The sequence below is a fragment of the Psittacula echo genome (genome assembly GCF_963264785.1).
Source record: "Psittacula echo genome assembly, chromosome: Z".
Taxonomy (NCBI): domain Eukaryota; kingdom Metazoa; phylum Chordata; class Aves; order Psittaciformes; family Psittacidae; genus Psittacula; species Psittacula echo.
Window position 1 is genome coordinate 23,565,906 of NC_137742.1, and position 22,756 is coordinate 23,588,661.

At 36.5% G+C, this 22,756-nt stretch overlaps 1 protein-coding gene across 1 annotated transcript in view; it reads left to right on the forward strand.

Moving 5' to 3' along the window:
• Positions 1–445: 445 nt before the first annotated feature.
• RNF180 (ring finger protein 180) overlaps positions 446–22,756 on the forward strand; it is a gene marked incomplete at both ends in the record, with an annotated part of 60,889 nt that continues 38,578 nt past the window's right edge. Inside the window, 3 exons of the mRNA XM_080638272.1 lie at positions 446–547; positions 2,776–2,871; positions 6,403–7,326. Of these exons, the coding sequence (XP_080494398.1) occupies positions 446–547; positions 2,776–2,871; positions 6,403–7,326 (1,122 nt within the window). The remainder of the gene's footprint in view (positions 548–2,775; positions 2,872–6,402; positions 7,327–22,756) is intronic.

Here is a 22,756-nt window from a genome sequence, read left to right on the forward strand (position 1 = left end):
CTCTTTCATGATATTTTGCTTGGCCACCTTAAATTAAAATATGTTAATGGAATCTTAAAAGAAATGATAGAAATTACTTATGGGTATACTCTGGGAAAACTGAAATTATCTTTTATCTAAACGTTGAGGAAGTTTGTGGGTTTTCTTTTTTGTTTGGGGTGTGTGTTTTTAAATTTGGTCTTGTTGTTGTTACCTTTCAGTAATGTATGCAACCTGGAAATAAAAACAACTCTTTTCATTTTTGCTATTTAAAATGTCTAGGTGACATGCTATACAAGATCAGAGAATGTTTGTAAATAATGTCTCCTATATACAGAAGAGGCCATTGATAGACTTCTGGGTCGCAAAAAGAAACCATGTGTGGTTTCAACAGGTGACTGAAATGAATGTTTTGTATGTGTATTTTTACAGGTAGACATACAGAGCTGAAGAATCACAAGTTGAAATGAGTAACCAAGAGGCTGATGTTCTGCGTTGCTGGAGATGTAGAAAATATGTGGCAAATTCTGTTTGCCTTGAAAAATCTCATAAAAAAGAACCATCTAATGTAAGTATAGCATATGGAGAGAGTTTGTAACATTTTCCAGTGTCATTGGTTTCAAATAAAGGAGAAGAATTGACTTGCCCTCAGTTATTAATTAATGTAATGTGAAGATAAGTACTAAAATATGGAAAATTCCATAGAAAGTATGTAAGCAGCAATGCTACAGAAGCCAAGCAAGCAGTAATCACCTTTTTGTTCTGCAATAGGAAGGCTGGTATTCATGACTCATTTGACTACTAGATTGTGTGGAGTATATACTGTTACTATTTTTCATATAAGAATGGGTTCTTGTTTTGACAGTTTCAATGAAGTAATTTTTTGTTTTAATAACTATTAATAGAGAAGTCTTTTTTTCTAAGGAGTGTTTTAAATACAGACACTGATTTCTGCTGTGGTAGTTGAGTGTGCATTGAGATTTTCCCACATCAGAAACTTTCGCTTTTCATTTTGAAAAAGTAGTGGATAGTCTGTGCGCAAAAATAGCTCAGATTAGCCTACTCTGAGCGGGGAGCGTGTTCTGCAAGGCTAAAACACCACTTAGTAATTTACATTATTCTGTTAATTTATTAAAATGAACAGAAAAATAATCACAGGGAATAAAACAATGACAGAGTATTTCCTGTGCTTTATAATGGCAGTTAGTAATCATAAAGAGTTAGGGTCTTTCCAAATATGGCAAAAGACTGTGCTTTCATCGCATGATCTTCAATCAAAGCAAAAAAGCAAATAGAAGGGAAGTTTTATTAATGTTTTTATTAACACACTAGAAATGTAACACCGTTCTTTTTGGCACTGGAGGATGGTATAAGCAATAGAGGTAGAAGCAAAGTTGTTATTTTTTAAATCCTGATATAATTAGTATTGCTATTATTATTTTAATCACTATTCTTACAGAGCTTTATTTTGTGAATCATTTGAAGCAGCTTTTGGGTATATGGGAGGGAAATTTCAACTTCTTTCATGGGAAAGATGTAGTGAAAAGAAGGAGATTTCTGTGCACTATGGTGGAGCTTTTAGTTGTTAGTGGAGATCCGCCATCACTGTGGACAAGACTGAAGCATCTCATTCCCTAATTACATAGATAGCAGATAAAAGAATGTAATTTAGTGCTACTTCCCAAGACACTGGGAGGCAGATTGTACTATGATGAGAAATGTTTTCAGTATGTCACCTTTCCCTGATGAATTTTAGATCTTTAGTCAAAACATAGCTGAAATACGAGTAAAAGAGAAAAATCTCAGAACAGACCTTAAAACCAATTGTTGAAGTTACAAATGCAGTATAAGCACTTTAAATCAGAATTATATCCAAGCTGAAGTACAGGTACTCTCCAAAGATAGAAGGAAGATGGTAGCATAGACATGGCAAACAGATCTGTCTGCTGTCATTACTTGGAGAATTTCTAAAAGCTTCTGACTTCTGTGTATAGTCCCACTTTCAATTGTTAGCATGATGAAGTTTTATTCCTATGAGTTTCATAACATAGGAGTCAGTGATTTTCCATATTCATAAATTTTAACAACAGACTTTAAGACCTTCTCACCAGAGTTTTCTTTTTAGCCATCTTTGTAACTTTACTGACATTCTAAATCATATTAAAAGATTGAATTACAGTTGTGTCACTTCTGTGTTAAAAAGCAGTTAGTTAGGTAATTGTTTTTATTTTAGGATCAATTAATGAAAGGCTACAGTTCTTAAGATTTTGTTTTCTCTTCAGTTAGTCACATCATCGCAGTTAAAACTCAAAAGCAACTGAAAGTCTCTGATTTCTCTGCTAGCTACTCTAACAAGCATTAGAAAAATAATTTAAAATATTTTTGGCATAGTTGTGTGGTACTGAAAACAGTCCTTATATAAACTAGAACTTAAATTCTCCTTTCTTTACTGGAAAATTGTGCCAGCTGATAGTGTTTCTGAAATAAATTTCTGAATATACTTGGGAGATCATAAGTTGCATACTTTCCTGTAAATAAAACAAAACCACCTCCAAACGCCTCCATCACCACAGTGAAGTCTGTCCAGTATCCTTAGATTCAGAAATAGAGAAATACTGACAGCATTTACCTGATTTTTAGCTTAAGGAATACATCAACATCTTTGAGTTCTGTCATTTGTTAATATTTACTGAATTGGGAAGCTGACTCCTGGGTATATTTAGACAAAAAAAAAAAAAAAAGCTTAAATAAATGTTGAATATCAATACAATAATTCTTTCTTTTTTTTTTTAACAGACATCTCAACCTCCATATGCTGCTCAGGAGTCTTGCAACGTATGGCATGTGAACTTAGAAGCAATTCCAGAGTGGGTGAGATGTGTCATTGAAAAGGTAGATAATTTTTTACTTGCCTCTTTTTAATCCCAAATGTGAAATAGGTAAGAGAAACAAATTTCAAGGGCACTTTTCTTCCAAGGTCCACGTATTTTACAGAGATCCTCTAACTGAGGGGACTTTTGGTAACTTCTGTCATTACCATTTACAGAGGCTTTTTTTTGATCGTACATGTTGGGGGTTTTTTTAGGCACAAAACCTACAAGTGATAAATTCTGTTCCTGCCCATTTATAAATGAATGTATTTCAGTTTGTCCAAACAACTGTTGCAGGCACCTCTGCAACAGTTCCAATGCTTAAAATTGTATTATTATCTAGGCTTTGGGTTTTGTTTTTTCTTGGTCATCATATCTTGTAGTACTGGCACATATGTTGACAGTGATAGTAAGAAGCATGTTTCTCCATAAAAATGCACTGGCGGTTTGTTAAGATTGCTGTTGCTGGAATATGATGTAAAGTTTTTTATATTTAATGTGTTATTTTGTCACATCAAAGGTCTGATGACAAGCCAGTGTCACTGCTTTTGAGTTTTAACTCCCCATTTGAAATGACAAACCATCCCACAACTTTCCTGTTGTGCTGTTGCTTGAATTAAGTCTTTTCTTTGGTTTAAGTCTACAAGTTAATGTTGTTGAATAGATATAATAAGCAGAAACAGTGCTTTTCCTTTGCCCTACAGTTTTTCTCTGATGAGTCTTTGATTTTTGAGAGAAATGATACCTGCATTCTGCTTAAACTTCAGTGTCTAAGTTTTATTATATTGCAAATAATTTCAATCTAAGCACATGTACCCTGAAAATGTGAAAGAAAAAAACATGATTGTAAACCTAAGCATTCAAAAATCAGGAAAATTTGTTTCATCTTTCTTCATTGTATTGCTCTCTGATTTATTTTGTTAAACATTAATTAATTTTAAAATTACTCATCTCTTCAATAGTGCATGACAGAATAGTGTATCTGTTTCACCAACATTAATCTTGGGGGAGGGGTGAAAATTAGGAGTGATGAAGTATTTCCCCACTTTACAGAACTGCCTAATCTTGAATGCCTGATTGTAGGAATGGAGGTTTTTACAGTACTTTGCATGGTTATATTATTTCAGTAATATTGGATTCAATATTGATAGTAATACTGTTCTTTTCACCTTTAGCTATAAATGGCCAGCCTTCTGCTTTTGAAAGCCTAGAGGGTCAGGTTGGAGACCTGGGAAATACAAAACAAAACTGGTCAGGAAAGGCTTAATTGCTCAAGGTTGCAGAGGAGCAGTGCTGCACTGATGGCAGAGGCAGAGAATGCAATTCTCTGTGAATATCTTCAATATCTTAGTGTTCATTTTGTGCTTTAATATCCTGGGAACTCTTGCCTTACTCACTTCTGACTTCTCTGGAAGAAACCTGTGGGTTTATGGACAAATGTGTGAGGTTTTTAAACAATTCTGACTTATACCCAAATCTCCTGCACTCTAAATAATTTTGTGATCATGTGTTATTTTCTCTCTTATGACTCCTGAATCAAAGGCTAAATCATTTTACATAAGCACAAAGTCTATTTGCAGGCTGTAAAAACCCACTGTTCCCCAGCCAGTTCTTTTCTGCCATCTGTCCCTGTTCTTAACCAATCTCATTCGGTTTCATGCACACATTAGTATAGATAACCTTCAATAATCACAAATATTTGGGTAGTGATGCTAGTGACCTTTATTTGCCTACATTTTCTTTTTCCCATCACTCTTCACTTGTATGAGCTTCTTTGGCTAACCTGTCTCAGTTTTTCCTCTTTATGCAGTCCATCAGTAAATCTGTGTACCCTCAGCTCCTTTTCATATCTTGATTTTCCCCCTACCACCTCCTCCAGTAGTAGGCTGTTACTTCTTTTACTGAGTCAATGCTTTATCAGTCCATTGCCAAACTCATGCTAAATCAGTCCTGGACTCCCTTATACTACACCTCATCTCCCAGTTTCTCTGCACATATGACATAGAGATGTCCTTTTTCTTCCTACCATCTATTGAATTCCCAATTTTGCCAGGCTTCTAGCTTTCTTCCCAAACCTTCATGAATCACTCTTCTTCGCCGTTTGGAGATCCAGGTTTCTGTTCCATAACGCCTGAGTGCCAGAAAGACACATTAGCAGCACTAGAGAGGGCTTTCTCTGAATTTTAGTGCCTAGCCCATGACACCTGGATATGGAGTGCAGGAGACTTACAGTAAATCTCTGAACCATCTTAATTCTTCTTTGGAAATGGCATATGCATAGATTGGTCAGCCTTCTAAACGGAGAGTGACTGTGCATGTTCAAGGAATTTTCGGGGATTTGAAAGCCTTTGGACATATGTCAACTGAGATATTTTTTTCTCTAGGTTAAAAACATATCCAGATTTAAACAGAATCTTGTAAGTGCAGTGAAAGGCACATCATTGAAGCTTTGTGACGTTTTGCAGTATTAACCCACAAGGCAGGGGTATGTTTCTCAAAGAAGTGTTTTCAGAACTTTTTCTAGCATTGCATATGAAAAATAACCTTTTTTCTGCACAAGTTTGTTGATTTTTTTTCTGAAACTGCAAAATTGATTTTACTGAAACTTTCTGAAGCTTTCAATCAGACAAGCATCAGTCATAGAATCATCTTCTCAAACTACCTTGAAAGACATCTGCATCTGAAAGCAATGCTTTAACTAGAAATGTGCAGGTTCTGTATTCATGGCTCAGCCCCACTTTAGGCACACTATTGAATAATATGTGACTGGAGTTGATAATGTTGTTTCTCATACAGGCTTTGATCCTGCAAACACTTGCATAACTTTAATCCTCAAAAATGTTTCTGCAGACAGATGAATATATTTACTGAAAATAGTAATGTGTGCTAATATGTAGGAGTTTATAGATCTTTGATACATATTTTCTTTTGAAAAAGTGCCTTTAAGATTGAAATGAAATTCATAGAATAACAAATAATGAAAATAACTGTCTCCTTATAGATAGTGTATTAAGGATTTGGCATAGTATCTGTACACAGATTATGTTGTAATAATACATACACCAAAATGCAAATACCATTTGAAGTTTTTGTAAACAAAGCAAAAAGCTATATTCTTTCTATAAGAAAACTCCTTCCACTGTACTTAGTATGCAAGAAATGTATCAGCATTCAGAAGACTCAGCTGAGAAACTGTGCTTGCCAATTCCAGATTAACATGGTAAATTGATTTTACTGCTTTAAAGGAGCTAATGTTTTCATTAGTATTGCAGCATTATTGTACCTATGGACAATTTTAAAACATATTTCAAAGCCCCTACATTTTGAAATGTGTATTCTAGAGTTCTTAGAGTAAGTTACAATTGCTGCAAGCAGATTTTTGACCAAAACATTATTTATGGTGGATTTGCTTTCTGCTGTGAAGTCTCATTTGTTATGTTTGAAAACCAAAGAGTAAAACCTTTTATTAATGGAGCAAAGTAACTCTAGTAACGATTTCTTAATGGTTTGTTTGCAATGAATGTTTCTGATATATTTTTTTTATTATCATTAGGCACAATGGACAGTTGGAAAACTGTACTGTCCGTTCTGTGAAGCGCGCTTAGGGGGCTTTAACTTTGTTTGCAACAAAAAATGTTCCTGTGGACAGTTAGTAAATATACACTTCTGCAAAAGTCGGACTGACTATCAGCCAGCTTTCTTCATTAAATTGGCAAAATCACCAGGGAAGCACTTACCTCTCCTCAAAATTCACTCTGACTTTAGCAAGGATGCCTGCCATGAAGTGGTAACTGCAACCTTGGAAATCAAAAATCAAGGGCTTTCATGCATGGCCAGGAATAGCAATAGTACTGGGAGATTAACAGAAGCACTTTGTCTAGAAGCAAGAGCTCCCAGTTTTGAGAGACGTAAAACATTTCCTTTAAATCAAAAGAGAAGTATTTCTGCTTTCTATCATATGAATGATGCATGCACCGTAAAACCTTTTCACAGAAGATCACACAGTTTGGATTTAAGTATCACAGAGAGACTTGTTTTGTCACCTGCATTATATGAAACAATTTACCATAGCCAAAACAAAAATCCACCTGTTTACACAAGAAGTGGCTTGCAGTTACAGTCCAATAGGAAAAATGTTCATACTTTGAAGGACCTGTCTAGTTCCAGTGCTGACAAATTACAAAAAAAGTTTCAAGTTACTTCCTTTGGCACATTACTACATAAAGAAACAGAAAGTGAGTGTGATTTTGAAGCTCCTGGACAATCTTCTGGAAATGCCATTGCTGATGGGTCACCTATTGTGATGAATCTTTCTTCACCTACAAGTGCTGTGGAAGAGGAACAGTATATCACACCTGTTGATTTTGTGCAGCCTACAAGTATTTCCTTCAACCAAAGGCTGAGTAAGAGAGAAAGAAACAAGTTGAAAAGCTTGAGAAGAAAACAAAGAAGGAGAGAACGGTGGCTACAGAAGCAAGTAGGTGTTTAAAAGTAATTATGATACTTTTTTTGCAAACTTAGCCTTGCATTTGTAATTTATTTTTTTTTTAATGCTGTCACTTAATACAGTTTAGCATGGTACTGCCTAGAGTTATGTGTCCTGCAGATAAGGATTTATTACACCTTCCTAGATGTAGTTTTTCTAATTCAAACCAGTATGGGTTTTTTTTTCTGTGTATAATCAAAGCTGGGTGGGTAGATGTAACTAGTTTCTATTGGCCTTCTTGTTGGTTTGTGATGTAATAATAAATTTGAAGTGGAAAATGATAGGTTAAAGTTTATTCAGTGTTTAATCCACTTGCAGTCCTTTTTCTTCAGTGTTTAATCCACCTGCAGTCCCTTTTTTCTTCAGTGTTCTCACAACCCTCCTGTAAAAATGTGTGTTTTGTTACAGCAGTACTTAAAATAGGAAGCTGATCTGTGATATACTGTGTAACCATGATTTCCAGCATACTTCCCACATAGGCTTAAGCAATCAGATAGTAAAGAAAATAAAGTATAAACCTTTCAGTGGGTGGAGTGAAAGAGTTTTGATAAATGACAATGCAAAGTATTTAATTTAAGGGCTCTTTTGAGAGGTACTTCAGTGTAGCAGAACCCTGGTGAGGTGAATCTCTTCTAAGTTCTCTCTGTTAAAGGTACTGTACATCTCATTTTTATGTTTAAATAAAGCTTTTCGGGAGGCAGTCCAAGAGAACAGGCTTATTCAGACTTTGCAATTTATTTGCAAATGCATAGGCTGTGACTCTTAACTTCATTTTGTAATGGGGTAACTTTTATCTGTCAGACGTTTTTTGTGTCTTGCAGTAAGCCAAAATGTGCCCGTAAATGTTGTATTGTGGCAGAATGCACTCTATTGCTGAGCTGAAGTATATAAACCTTGCATTTTAAGTAGGAGCGATAAGCCTCTGGTCTGCAGTTGCCTCCAGAGGCCTACCTACCCTGATGCAGGGTCTGGTGAAGAGTAGGACTGAGCTAGCCTGCTAACAGCAGAGGGACCCAAGCTTCCGCTTTCTGTTCCATGAGGGAAAGCTCTTAATGCCTGTGAGCTGGATGCTTGCATTTTCTCTGTGTGTGTGCACAAACGTTTGTGTTTATGGGGGTATATTGCTAGGGTATGCTAATAGCTACTTATACCTAAGAATTGCAAGTACTAATAATGATTCTTGTTACTGTTGCCATAGCCAAGAACATGAAGCATATATGTTATAAATTTCTTTTTGTATATATCTTGTTTTATGTTTGTATTGTTCGCTAATACCTGGAGCTTGTAATAATTTTGTGAAAGATCTCTCTTGCTTCTGTTCCAAGGTTATATTGATTGCTATTCTAAGAAAATATTTATGAACAGCCTATAATTATAGAAATACTGTATGCTTCTTTCTTGTATAATCTTTGAGTATTGGAAACTATTATTATAATTTTTCTAGAATCCTACATAGAACCTGGATTGTAACAATTTATGAGGCTTGCTGTCCCACAGCTAAGACAATGACCTGTTTATGGAGGCAGGTTGCAGTGGTGTGCAGTTAGCTGCATCCTAGAATTCTAGTGTCGATTCTTATTACACAGATAGAGTGAAGAGCAGACTAAGTTGCAGTTACGTAAGATGACTTGTGGCAGATAAAAATCAAAGTTCAACAACTGTATGAACAACAATACAAGAATACTTTCATATTTATTACGTTTATTATGTATTATGGCAAGAACCACATCAAATGCAGAAGGAGAGAGTTTGAGATGAGACTTTATATAAGAAAAGAATGTATTTTTATAAATTTTATAGGATTTTGTGCCCCAGGTCTGTAGTCCTTTACTTCTGCAAGTTGTTACTGACTCAGGGTCAAGAATTTGAGTAAGTTTTATATTCCTAGTTGGTTTTCATGATACTAAACTCTCTTGAATACATATAAACTGAGGTAAATTGAATGCTGCTTGCATGGTTGCATGGAGATGTAAGTAGAGTGCAGGACTTGGTTCTTCAATTTTTTATTTCCTTTTTTTTTTTTTTTTTTTTTTGAGGAAGAAAGGAATTCCTAACAACTGGGAGAATTAAAGCTCCTCATCTTTTTTTTTTTTAAGATCTATTTCTTATGCTTTGTAGTGGTCAATCTAGGAATGTTTCTCATCCGTGACCCACCTTTAAATTTTACAGTATCTAGTTTCTAAGCATTTATTTTTCCTCATGTCTGTATTTGGAAAAAATAATGCTATCTAAAAAAAAAATTTTTTCTTTAAATTTCTTCAAGTATTTTAGGTAAAATTAGAGGAAGTTGCTGAATAGTAGTAGTCATTCTATGCATAAAAAAATGAAGTCACACAAACAGTATAGCTTTCGTAAGAACTTATTGTTTCTTAAGTTGATGAATAATGAGTTATTTTAGTAGGAAATAGCAAAACTAAAGTAGCAAATTACTGAAATAAATTATTATGTATAGTATGCAAAGTACTGAAGAGATGTTGTATGGTAAGTACATTTCAGAATTAAATGTAGGAAAAGATAGCATCCACTGTTACAGCTGAAGAAGTTGGCAGTCTCTTGGCGTATGAACATCTTTTGCATATCCAAAGTACAAACTTATACCAATACATTAAATAAAACAAAAGTTTTCTGTCTTTTGATCCAACATCCTTATGGCTGGAAAGCTGTAACATAAATTTTTTTTAAAGCCAGCTATTGCTAAGATTTTATTTGTACAGTGCTTTTTCTGATATCATGTGCTTCCCTAGTGCTTTTTATCAACATCTGAATTAAAATGATTACACATCAGAAGGGAAAGGTTTCCCTTATAGATGACTTAGCTAAAAACATGCTTCACATTTAATAGAATTTAGAATTATGGGGATGGAATGTATGAAGGTTTTTTCTTTTTTAATTTCCTCTGAAGCATATATCATCTTTTTGTGAAGATGCTAGAAATTTGCCACTTCACGTTATTAGTAGTTTGCAGTCCATTTTCTAACTAAAATCATTTCACCTTTCATTTGAGCATTAGATTTGATGTGTTGTTTCTAGACACTGGAAACTGAAGCATGAACAAGAAAACGTGTGGACGTAGTGAACATGAAGAAAAGAAACATTCTAGTTGAGTAGTGATCTCACACTTTTGAAAATGCCATCAGTCAGAAAGAAATGTATTCATCTTCATTAAGTAAGGTTTCCTCACCATAGTCTTTTTTAAAAGAAATCCCAACAGTTTAATCCAAAAGGTTAATCAAATCTTTATCTTTTGCTGAAATATTTTAAGTGATCTTATTTTCATATTTTGTACATCTCATTTTCTTCTATGTACAAATTGAGGAGAGCTTTCAGTACTTTTACTAATCAATGTGCATGATTAGTTAAAGTATGTAGAGTCAAATATTTGATGTTATGAACACTTACTCAAAGAAATAAATCATTTGATTCTTCTCTCAGCTTGTAATGGCATTATGTATTTCATTTGTCTTTAGTTCAGTAGCTTTTAAAAGCTATTTTGAGTTTTGATTGTGATTTAGACTTTTTGCTAAAGTGCACTGCTAGTACTGTTTCAGAAGCAAATTGCAAATAGCTAGCAGCTTGAGAACTAAAATGTGATCCTAGCTAAGGGAGACTGAGAGGAGGCACTGGTGAGGAAGGGTGATTCTCTTATTTTTCCATAAATGCAAAAAAGTTCAGTTAAAGGTATGTTAAAAGCTCTACAGAAATTGAAGAAATGTTTAACAAAAAAATGGGGTAAAATAAACAATTCCATGGACTTTTTTAAAAAGTAAGATTAGAAGATTCAAGTAGATCTAGTTTAGAATATCTCAGCTTCCATTTGCAGATTTGAATTAGTATGCCTCAGGAAGAGGAGAGCTAGAATTACAGTGCAACTCTGAAATGCGCTTTACTGGAAAAACAGAGCAACTGTATTTTTACTCCACTCTTATTGTTGTCACATTAGTTTTCATGCAAAACAATCTCGACTGGTTAAGAAAATAAGTCCTAGAAAACTGTTTCATTCATAAGAAATAGAACGAAGAACATTCATTAAAATATGAAAAAGAGCTTGACTGCAGACGTAGTGGAGGAATTAAAACATTAAATAGTGAAAGTAACCATGTAATGTGGAATGTTACATCAGTGGGCTCCCTGAATTAGAAAGAGCAGGTGATTTTGGAGCATTTTGACTGTTTTCCAGTCTGATATAGCAGAAGGTTTGTTGCTAAAAATAATTGTGTATATGATTAGAATGAAACATTACACCTAAGGTCCTGGAAAAAAAGGTAAAAACTGAGTGCCAGTCATTCATATGGAAACAAACTTACATTCTTTGTTTTGTGTGTTTTCTCAGTATTTTTTACCCTTTTTGTTCACTTCAGCCACAATTTATGGTGTTTTATCTTTCGGTAACTACTAATATTTAGAAAACTTTAGGAAGGTAGGTAAAAAGTCTCAAATGTGGGAAATGCTGTACATAAACTTTGCAAAAGGAAAAAAATACCAGTCATAAAAAAATACTGTAGAAACCAAGCCTCATGGTAGCAGACCTGCCAGCACTGGCACATTCAGAAACAGCATGTCCACATCTTATACTGTTAAGTAGTACTCCCCTTGATGTGGGTCCAAAATCCAGACTGAACTGAGAATGTTAATTATGTTACAGTAAGGAGGAATACTGATTTTGGTATACTAGCAAACTCAGTTTTGGTTTTGTGCATTAGAAAAAACACTGAACAGAAAGATATTTTTTTTCTGGATGATCCAGTCTCTTCTATAGGGAGCTACTAAACTGAAAAGCCAAATACCATTTTTGTAGTTGCTGTGGCAATTTGTTGTTTCCCTCTGCAGCACAACGCAACAGACCAATCTGGTTTCTAATAGTAAGCTGGTTTAGGAGGATTTAAATAATGCATCAGAATTACTACAAGATGAATCTTTCTGGATTGAAAACTTAATCTATGGAATATAACTGTATTTAGAACGGTATTAACCACTGCATGGATGTCTGCCTTTTGCATTTCTTTTGTTCTAAAAGTATCCCTGCTCCCTTTGGCTTAATTGTAGATGTAGCATTAACTAGTATACTGAAACTATTTTTATACTGATGTGTGAGCAGTACTGAATTTTTGAGACATATGCTGAAAAGTACAATATGCAACCCATCGCAGCGGGGGCATAATATGGTGAGGATCTCCTGGGGTTAAGTTGATCCACTATTAGTAAATTATAATCTCACTTCTTAGTGGAGAGCCATAGTAGTAGCGGTTGTTCAGCCAGAGTGCTGAGATGAGCTCCCAGCTTTGTCCGCATGTGCTCTAGATTGAACTTCTGTAAAACTTGTCTTGGGAAGCAGTGGAAGATCTTACTGCATTCTCGCTCTACCAGTGCATTATATGAATTCTGTTTGACTTTATCTGTACCACTATCTATACCACCTTCAGCTACAAAGATATATTTTTTTCTTGCTTCTAACACAGATTTTGTTCATCATCTTGAATCTCAACAAATCCAGTGATCTGGTTAGATGAGATTCATAGTATTTGTTTATCTAATTTTCTCTACCTAATCACTCTGTCCTCTTGGCAGCAATTTGTCTCTTTTTGCCTTTCCATGCGCTATAGATCATAACAGATCAAGAGGCTTTGGACAACTGCGATTGCTATTTTGAAGTCTCATGTGCATTTTCTCATCATCTTACATTCAACTTCTTATTTGTGCTTTCAGGCAAGGTTTTTTCCTACTTGTCTTCCATCAGCGTTCTGTCATTTTTCAAATATGGGTGTGCATGTTTTGTGAAAACAGACTTGCTGTATATTTGCATGTAGTATGCTTTTTATTATCATTTCTTGCAAGTAGAGTTCAATTACCCGTGTAATTCATGAAAATCAGGCAACAAGTGGGATATTGAGCACAGTGGAAGAAAGCAGTTCTTACACCTCAAAGTGGATACCATAAAAATATGTTTGTCAGTATTTTCCTAGCCATTAGATGATGTATGGAATGTGCACTAAAATGGTACATTTTAGTGCCAGAGATACTGACACATCTGCTGTAGGAACCCTGAACTAGTAAACTATGGTGTGAATGTAGCTCTCATGTCACCTTCTGCGCTTTGTGCTGCAGATGCTGGTTTGTAAGGGGTCCTTAGTAAGTGGAAAGGGAAGAGAGCTGGCACAGAGCTAGCTGGAAATTCACTGACAAACGCTGAATCTTGAGTCCAAGAGTGAGACCACTTAGCCTAAGAAAGGAGAGGAAATAAGGGTGTCTTTTCTTCAGCTGTCTCTCGTGATGCTCCTGTTCTGTTGGATAGGACTGCATTTGGAGGTGGAAGAAGAAGGAAAGGTAGTGGAGCTGGAGTGCAAATGCGTGTACTTTCCCTGTTTCTACTCTTTGTTTTGAAGCTGGACTATAAAGGGGAGTGGGGTGAAGTGGAACAGACTCTCCAGAAGCATTAACTTCTTACATACACATAAGTGAAATCTAAGAAGTAGAAAATAGAGACAAAGAGTAGTGACTCTCAATTCACACTTATATTTGGATGTTTAAGAAAGAGGCCAGGAACGTGTGACAGTATGTGAAACTCAGAATGGAGAGCATCTTTTACTCACTTTGCTCTACGTTTCTAAAAAGAGGAAAGTTAAGACTTACTAGTAAAAACCAAATAGCAGCCATTTCTGTGGTTTATCCAAGAACATCCTCTGTATATTCCTATGATCTTGAGAATTTCTCTAAGGAGCCTCCTCTTTAGTGTAGAGCAATAATGTTGAACTTTTTTGGCTTTATGAAATTTTTGTCTTTAGTGTCAAATGTAGTCAAAAAAACATGGTGCTTTGTCAAAATTGTGCTTCAGCAAAAACCTGTGCTGAAGGGCAAACTTCTTACTAATGCAAACACCTCACTTTTCCTGATTTAGAGCCTGCTGTTGCAAGATGCATCTTCCATGGGAAGAAGCTCACTGGAGCTTGTGGAAGCTCACTAGCAATTCAAGATATCTACTACTTTACAGGATGGTCCTTTTGACAAGCTTACTAACCAAGCTAGATTTTTGACACAAGACAGAGCAAAAAGTATGATACTTGTACTATCCTGAATCATGTGCCCTTCTGCAGGGCTCCTCCTAGCAATTTTGTTTAGGTTGTCTGAAGAATGCTGGCCTGTCAGAATGGTGGACGGGAACGGTGGATTTGTGTCTGAACTAGAACTTTTCAGGAATTATGTTTTTACCAGGGAACATCAGCAGGGAAGGTACATGACTCACCAAATCAGTGATACATTATTGCAACATGGTTTTATGAATGACTTTCTAGGCAGTTTACACAATTGTTCACGATACCACCATAGTCAGAAACACATGGCAGTGGCAAAATACGCCAGTATTTAATTATCTTTTAGTGTAAATGGTAGTGTGAGTAGGCAATGTAGGCAGTTGTTTCATGTTATAGTGGGTAAAAAGGAATCCACATGCAGTTCTGGCCACAAGTGTCTGCTTCTCTTGTCTCATCTGACTACACAGTGCTCCAATTCAGAGAAGGAAAAAAAAAAAAAAAAAAAAAGGGCAAAACCTGGAGTTCTCTGTTGATTCTTCTGACACATCAGCTCATGCTGGGTCAGCAGGTTGTTGCAGCTAGCATAAGAGTATAGTTGGAACTGTGCAGTTGGAGGTAAACAAATGTTAGCTGATAGATCAGCTGAGCTGTGACATGAAAGGAGGGCTTTATACTTAGTATTTTTGCTAATTATTAGTTTCATATTCTAACAATGCTCCTAGAAAATGTGCCGATGTTAGTGTTCTGTTTGTTTGCAGTCATACTGTTTCTTATCAGTAAATCATCTTCACTTGATGGATGTTTCTTATGATGGCTATAACAGTGTAATTATTCTCAGTGGAAATAAATGTATGAGACATTATCTGAAACTGATTTGCTGTGAATGGAATTAAGTTGAGGGCTAGTACATAGTCACAGTGTATTGATACCCTGACTCTATAATGTGAATATAAAAACTGATCTATCTTTTATCTTCGTGAATTTTTAAGATGGACTTCTGTATCTGCTTTGGAGATTTTGTAGCCTTACATATTTAATATATTTAATAATCCATACTTAGATCATTACTTATTCTAACCTAGCACATACAATGATACGTTGCTTTGCGTTATAGTCAGGGAGTTTGTATTTTGGCTCTATGGCATTTTCATGCTGCTATACAAATTATCGCATTTAGGGGTTTTTTTTTGGAGAATGAATACTTTTTCAGCAGCAGACCAGTACCATATAAAGAAGTATCTACTGATTCTTATTTAATTAAGATCAGCTTCAGTAGCTATGTGATAGTTTTTATGCAAGGAAGTTTATAAGAGATATTAATACAAATACATATTTGTTTAATTCTAAATGGCTAAATGTGAGACATCTGTTCCAGCTGTATGTTCCACTTCTGAAATGAAAAGTATTTCACAGTGATCTTTACAGAGCACTTCTTAGGCACTAAGAAAAGCTTGCTCATCTAGTTTTGGACAAGCATTTTTCCACAAGGCATATTCTTGTGTTAAAAAACAGGCATGCTATCATATAGCAAAAGTTCAATGCAAACTAGGTGGTGTTTTGAATTTCCAATTGCAAGAACAAGGAATAGGAACATCCTACCCAGTAATTGTGCTGGGTGAACTGCATGCTGATAATATTGGATGACCAAAGTTTGAAGATACACTCTGAGGTTGAAGTTAGTCCTCAGCTGGTTCTAGGAAAGGCAGATTTTCACTCTCATGTTTGGCTCCTTACTTTTGTGCTAAATGTGGCCTGACTGGACATGGGTGGTTGGAGGGGACTTCAAAGACCATCTAGTTCCAAGCCCTCTGCCATTGGCAGGCTCACCTTCCACTAGAACAGGTTGCTCAAAGCCCTGCCCAACCTGGCCTTGAACACTGAGAAGGAAAAATCCTCCTTTTTTTTTGCCTTTACAGAACTTAGTTAGTAAACAGGTATACACAGTGATGATGCTTAAGAGCATAAGAACTTTAAAGTTATCCATAAAAACTGTTATGCCATTTATTTTAAATATTGCTAAATTCATACTTAACCGTTTGGTTTGTAAGCAACATTTTTAGTGTGTAATTTTTCTGTAGAAGTGATATGCAGCATTTTCAATGAAAGATTTAGGAGATACAGTATCCTAGCATCTTTATTTGTTTCAGAGAAGTTCAAAAGTGTTAGATGCTTTTCACCATAGGTAACTCAATAATCCCTGTCTCAAGGGCATGCAGTTTACTTTCGGTAATGATTCAGTGGGATAGAACAGCCAACAAGAGAGATGAATATCAGCGGAACTAAAGAATTACACCTTAGGTACTTCATCTGGAGCACTAGAAATTCTGGGGTATTTCAAGAGATGGACTTCATGAAAAACCCAAGTAAAATGGATTCTCCAACCATGCTGAAAAGGCACTTCAGTTGTTGCACATTAATAATTTTGGACCTCTCCTGGCCAGTGCTGAACTTGTGTCCAATAAGCCTGTCTTGGGGAGCAAGCTGAATTTTGCAAGTGTTCCGAGTTCCTTTGCTGTCATCTCCATCATCACAGGACAGTAAGTGGAATGCACTAAGAGCTACATACAAGCTGATTCTGCAGTTTGCACCATCAAGAAAGAGCATGATGCAGGACCATGAGCTTCTGCATGAATCAACATAAATCCAGGCAGGGTCACTCAGGTGTCTTCACCATACACTCCTATTTCTGGATTTATCATGCAGAAGTATCTCTGATATGCTAAATTTATTTCTTCACAATGAATAAAGTGGCTAGGCTGCTCATTTATATAACTGATGCTGAAAGCTTAAAATCAGCTTTAATGTGATGCTGGATCTGTCTAGGAGACCTGCTAGATATAAATGGCTATGCAAAGAAGCAGTTGTCTTTGAATTGGTGACAGTTAATCACAATGTGAAGAGACATCCCAGAAATAGGTAGTTGCTCATGCAGAATGCAAGATTAGTCTGTATCGGAATGTTAGCAGACAGTGGCCAGTGATTTTTCACAAAGTATTTCCAATGTTACAGTGTTACAAAAGGTTAATTTTAATGAGCAATGATAAGCTTGTTTTGCAGCGCATTTGGGGTATTCTTGTTTTCTTACATGACCATCTTATCCAATTGTAAGATTTTTATATATATATATATATAAATATGTATGTGTATATGTAAATATATGCCTGGTGCAAATCAAAAATCATCTCTGATTTGAAAGATCATAATCTTATGAAGTAATTTTCTCAGTTGGGTTAAAAGCTTCTGGATTGATAGTGGTATTATGGAGCGGTCTTTATTATTAATTTCATTTGGCAGGTTAAATAGTCTTTATTAGTTATAAAATATGATAGATGCTTATTACTGTGGTATCTGCATTTTAAAGATATTAGAGAATATTTAATGTTGAGTATGCATAAATCAATGTGCTTGAAAACAGAGCATAATCTGAAACTAAAAATATGTACTTGACAAAGGAAAATTCTGTGAAGAGTCTTTTATAAAAATCAAAACTATTTAAAAGGCTGCAGTTCGGGTAATAGATTTCAAGTTTTAAGAGATGAGCTGTTTGCTGAATAAGTGTTGCAGATTGCTTTGAAATAAGAAGTTTTGTTTGAAGCTTTAAGTAAGTGGCAAATAACCATTATCAAAGTGGGTAAAACAGATTCACACATTTTAGTAACTGTCTAGAACCAGTTTCTGTTAGTAACATACATTTGTCTTGCTATGTTAAAACTGGTGTGCTCAGGCTTGGGGAGTAGAGGTAATTGTTGTGTTCTCTGACAGCTTTCCTTGATTTTTGACCAAAGTATCTTAATAACTTATAAAAATTGTTCCAGTTTTTAGTTTAAATAAGTTAGATTATAGTTGTTTCGAGAATCATATTTACCTTTGGATTCTGAAAACAATTCCAGCTCTATTGCAAGGAACTACAGTAGATTACCATATGTAAATTATTATGTGTATATATAATTATAATGTGTACACATTTCATGAAATCAATAGTTGCAGGTTTTTTCCATTACAAAGTTCAGGATCTTGACTTGTAATCTCATTTGGTACAAGGTAAGAGCTGAATGGTGGTATGTGTTCTGTAAATGAGTGTAAGGAGAAAAATAAAATACCAGCATCTTATTTTTGTAGCATGTGTACCTCAGACTTCTGGAAGATTGTAATTTTAAAAATATAGACTTAGAAAAATGTATCATTCAGATTGTCAGATTACATGCTTCTCTTGTAAACACAGCAAATTAAATGTTCTTTTGTGAAAGATAAAAGCAAAGTCATAAAGAAACCTTTTGCCAAAGGCAATGTCTAAGGTCCATACTTTTCAAAGAAAAGGACCCTAGCAGAGGTAGGAAAGGGGTTTTTTTGTAGAACACTGACTCAATTAGAAAATCACCAGTTAGTGGAAATTTACTCCTCCTACAGGTAGGCCAAATGCTTTGATATTAATTTCTCAGATTCTGCATTGATAGGTCATCTTTGCAGTAACCTACATGACTAGCCAGGAAGAAATTTTTTAGACAGGTCGAACTGGTGAAGGCGGGTGTTTAGTACAGACATCTGGACAAATTCATAGTTTCCCAATATTATCTGCCATTGATTTCCTTCCTTTTAGTTTACTAGGTTGTCATTTTTGCTTTCTCTTTTCAGTACAAATAAAAAACTTCTTTCACGATGCTGGAATGGGCTTTACGATCTGTGGCTGCGGAAAAGGCAGTCAGCGGAACTCCTGTCTTACTACTCATAATTTTAGAATACTGGGCTCAGCAATCCAGAGAATCTTTTGATTCTGTTTTTTGTTATTATAAGGTCTGTTAGCTACTGCAGATCATATTTCCACCCTGCACTAGTTCAAATAGATTTACGTCAGCCATGTAGGCATACTAGGTACATTTTCAATTGCTGAAAGAGGGCCAAGGAATCATCCTCTGACCTGAAGCCTGGTGGCCCTGTTCTTGTCACTCTGCTTAGAGCTCCCTCCCCCCAGAACATACTAGTTGTGTCCATCTTGCGAATCACTTGGTGCTGGCTCAGAACCCCAGATGGTGCCCTGCAGTCTGAAGATGTAATAAGGTCTTGGATGTCTGTTTTGTTAGGTCAAAGTGGCTATATATGCTACAGCACACGAGGGTGGTGATTTTACAGCATGAAAACTATGAGTAGCTATTGCTTGTCTAATAAGAGTACAGCCCAAGCATACAGAATAGTATTTGGGATGCAGAACCTGAAGTTGTAAAAAGAAAGATGTGTCATTCTTCCCTTTGCCATATAACACAGCTTCTGCTGAAAAAAAAAAAAAAAAAAGAATTTTTTTTTTTTTTTTTGTTAACTGTTCTTGAATAGTGTCTGTTCCCCTACCTGTAAGCTAATTCTGGCGTAATGGTGAATTAGTCACCATGGTTAAGGGACTAATTCAGAATGCATTGCTTCTAAGCACTTGTGTAAGATACAGCATCATTTGATAGAATCATGGAATAGTTTGGGTTGGAAGGTACCTTAAAGATCATCTAGTTCCAATGCCACTGCTATGGGCAGGGACACCTCGCACTAGATCAGTTTGCTCAAAGCTTCATCCAGCCTGTCCTTGAACACTTCCAGGGATGGGGCATCCACAGCTTCTCTGAGTGCCCTGTTCCAGTGTCTCACCACCATCACAGTAACAAGTTTCTTCCTAATCTAGTCTGCATATCTACCCTCTTCCAGTTTAAAGCCATTCCCTCTAGTCCTGTCACTACCTGCCCTTATTAAAAGTCCCTCTCCAGCTTTCTTGTAGCCTGCTTTTAGGTACTGGAAGGCTGTTATGGAGTATGGAGGACTATGGAGACTGGAAGGTCTCCCTGGAGCCTTCTCTTCTCCAGGCTGAACAAGCTCAGTGCTCAGCCTGTCTTCCTAGGGTTCCAGACCTCTGATCATCTTCGTGGCCTCCTCTGGACTCACTTGAGCAGATTAATGTCCTTATTGTTTTTAAAAGTGGATGGTTATGCTTATGCTACTGAATTAAGAACTGCACTGAGGGTGGCTTATAATGTGTTTTGTATAAAAATTATAGTAGTAAGATCTAACTGGATTTTATTACATTTTGTTACAGGTTTGGGCTACTTATAAGATCTTTGTAAATAATATTTTAAAGCACTTAATAGGAATTGGTTTCTTCTGGCATTTAAAAAATACCTGTTGAAACTCAAAGTTCGCATACAGTAATGTAAGGAGCAGTGTGAATGCACTGTGATTGCAGGCTGAAGAACTATTAAAAACTTGTGTAGATTATTTACTTTAGTACACAGAGCAAAATTTATAATGCTTTCTTATATTCTTTGTGTAATTAGGCCTCACAATTGTGCAACAGGTGACATGGATTTTGTTTAATTATTTTCTTTTTCCTATTTTAAATAAAATTATGTTGTGGTCTGTATGCCTCCTTATTCCTGAAAAGATACAGTCTTTGGAAGAACAACTAAGCACTTATTTAGCAATATCTGCTCAGTACCTTCAGGGCTGTGGTGGGCTGACCCCAGCCAGCAGCCACACACCCATCCAGTCTCTTGCAGCGTTGGGGGATGATGGGAGGAAGGCAAGAAGACTTATGGATTGAGATAGTGACAGTTTAATAGGGAAAGTAAAAGCTGTGTGTGCAAGCAAAGCAAAATAGGAATTTATTCACTCCTTCCTGTCAGCAGGCAGACATCCAGCTGCTTCCTGGGAAGCAGGGCCACAGTTTGCTTGCACAGTTGCAACAAGTAATGGTTGCTTGCACAGAAAAATGTGATAACCACAAACCTCCCACCTGCCCCCTCATCTCCCTGAGAATTTATTGCTGAGTGTGACATCCTGTAGTATAGCGCAGCTGTCTTGGCTATATCCACTCCCAGCCTCAAGCCCACCCCCAGACTACTTGCTGTGTCAGGAGTAAAGGAAGCATTAACACTGTGCAAGCACTGTTCAGCAATAGACCAAACGGTAGTGTGTTATCAGCACTGTTTTGGCCACAGATGCAAAGCACAGCCACATAACATACTACTATGAAGAAATTTTCTCATTTGTCTCATTGCCGGTTGTTTACACACCTTCATGCTTTTCTTAGCATGTTCTTTCCAGCAGCATCTCCAGTTTCCAGCTGAGTCTGTTTCATTGCCATTTCATACCCTGTGTATCCACTAAATGAGCTGTGGTTAAGTGACTAAAGTTGACAGTGATGGACTTGAGAGCTAAGACCGCACTCAGGCTTAAGAAGGGCAGAATTCGCATCACTGAGTTTTTCTTTCAGGTTGACTGCACCAGTTAAATTTTATAACTTACGAAGGTTTTATGAAGGTGACCAGCAGGTCAAAGGAGGTGATCCTGCCCCTCTACTCTGCTCTTGTGAGACCTCACTTGAAGTATTGTGTGCAGTTCTGGTGTCCTCAACATAAAAAGGACATGGAACTGTTGGAACAAGTCCAGAGGAGGGCCACGAGGATGATCAGGGGACTGGAGCACCTCCCGTATGAAGATAGGCTGAGAAAGTTGGGGCTGTTCAGCCTGGAGAAGAGAAGGCTGCATGGAGACCTCATAGCAGCCTTCCAGTATCTGAAGGGGGCCTACAAGGATGCTGGGGATGGACTCTTCATTAAGGACTGTAGTGACAGGACAAGGGGTAATGGGTTAAAACTTAACCAGAGAAAGTTTAGATTGGATATAAGGAAGAAATTCTTTACTGTGGGGGTGGTGAGGCACTGGAATGGGTTGCCCAGGGAGGTTGTGAGTGCTCCATCCTTGGCAGTGTTCAAGGCCAGGTTGGATGAGGCCTTGGGTGACATGGTTTAGTGTGAGGTGTCCCTGCCCATGGCAGGGGGGTTGGAACTAGATGATCTTAAGGTTCTTTCCAACCCTAACTATTCTATGATTCTATCTGCAGAGTGAGGGCTACGAACTTTTTAGTAACAAAATGTCGGGTGCTAGAGGATTTGGATTTGTTTTATGCAGTCTTTGTGCTGTTTCTGCCCTTCACAAAGGCTTTGTGTCAGATCTTCTGCTTGAGGGCTTCAGCTTGCATCCTTTAAGACTAAACGTCCTAGGCCCCATTGAATGTACTGTGAAACCCATAAAATGAAAATATGTAGCCTAGCAGGTTTTATTCTTTTTAAGGTAGGCTGGTCTTTGAACAATATTAAAGCGAGCTTTGTTGCTCCAAACATGCCCTGCTTTTGCCTGAAGAAATGACATAAATAATACATCTAAAACCAAACACAGTTTGTCGTCTACAAACTTACATTAAGGAGGCAACCAACCCAGCACAGTCAAACTAAATGGCATTGGTTTGTTTTGTGTGCTTCACTGTATTGGGTCTTCTGTTTTTGCCTGTTGTGTTTCCTCATTATAAAAGACTTTTTCCATTCTGATGAACTAGGACATAGGATGCTGCCCACATTAAGGAA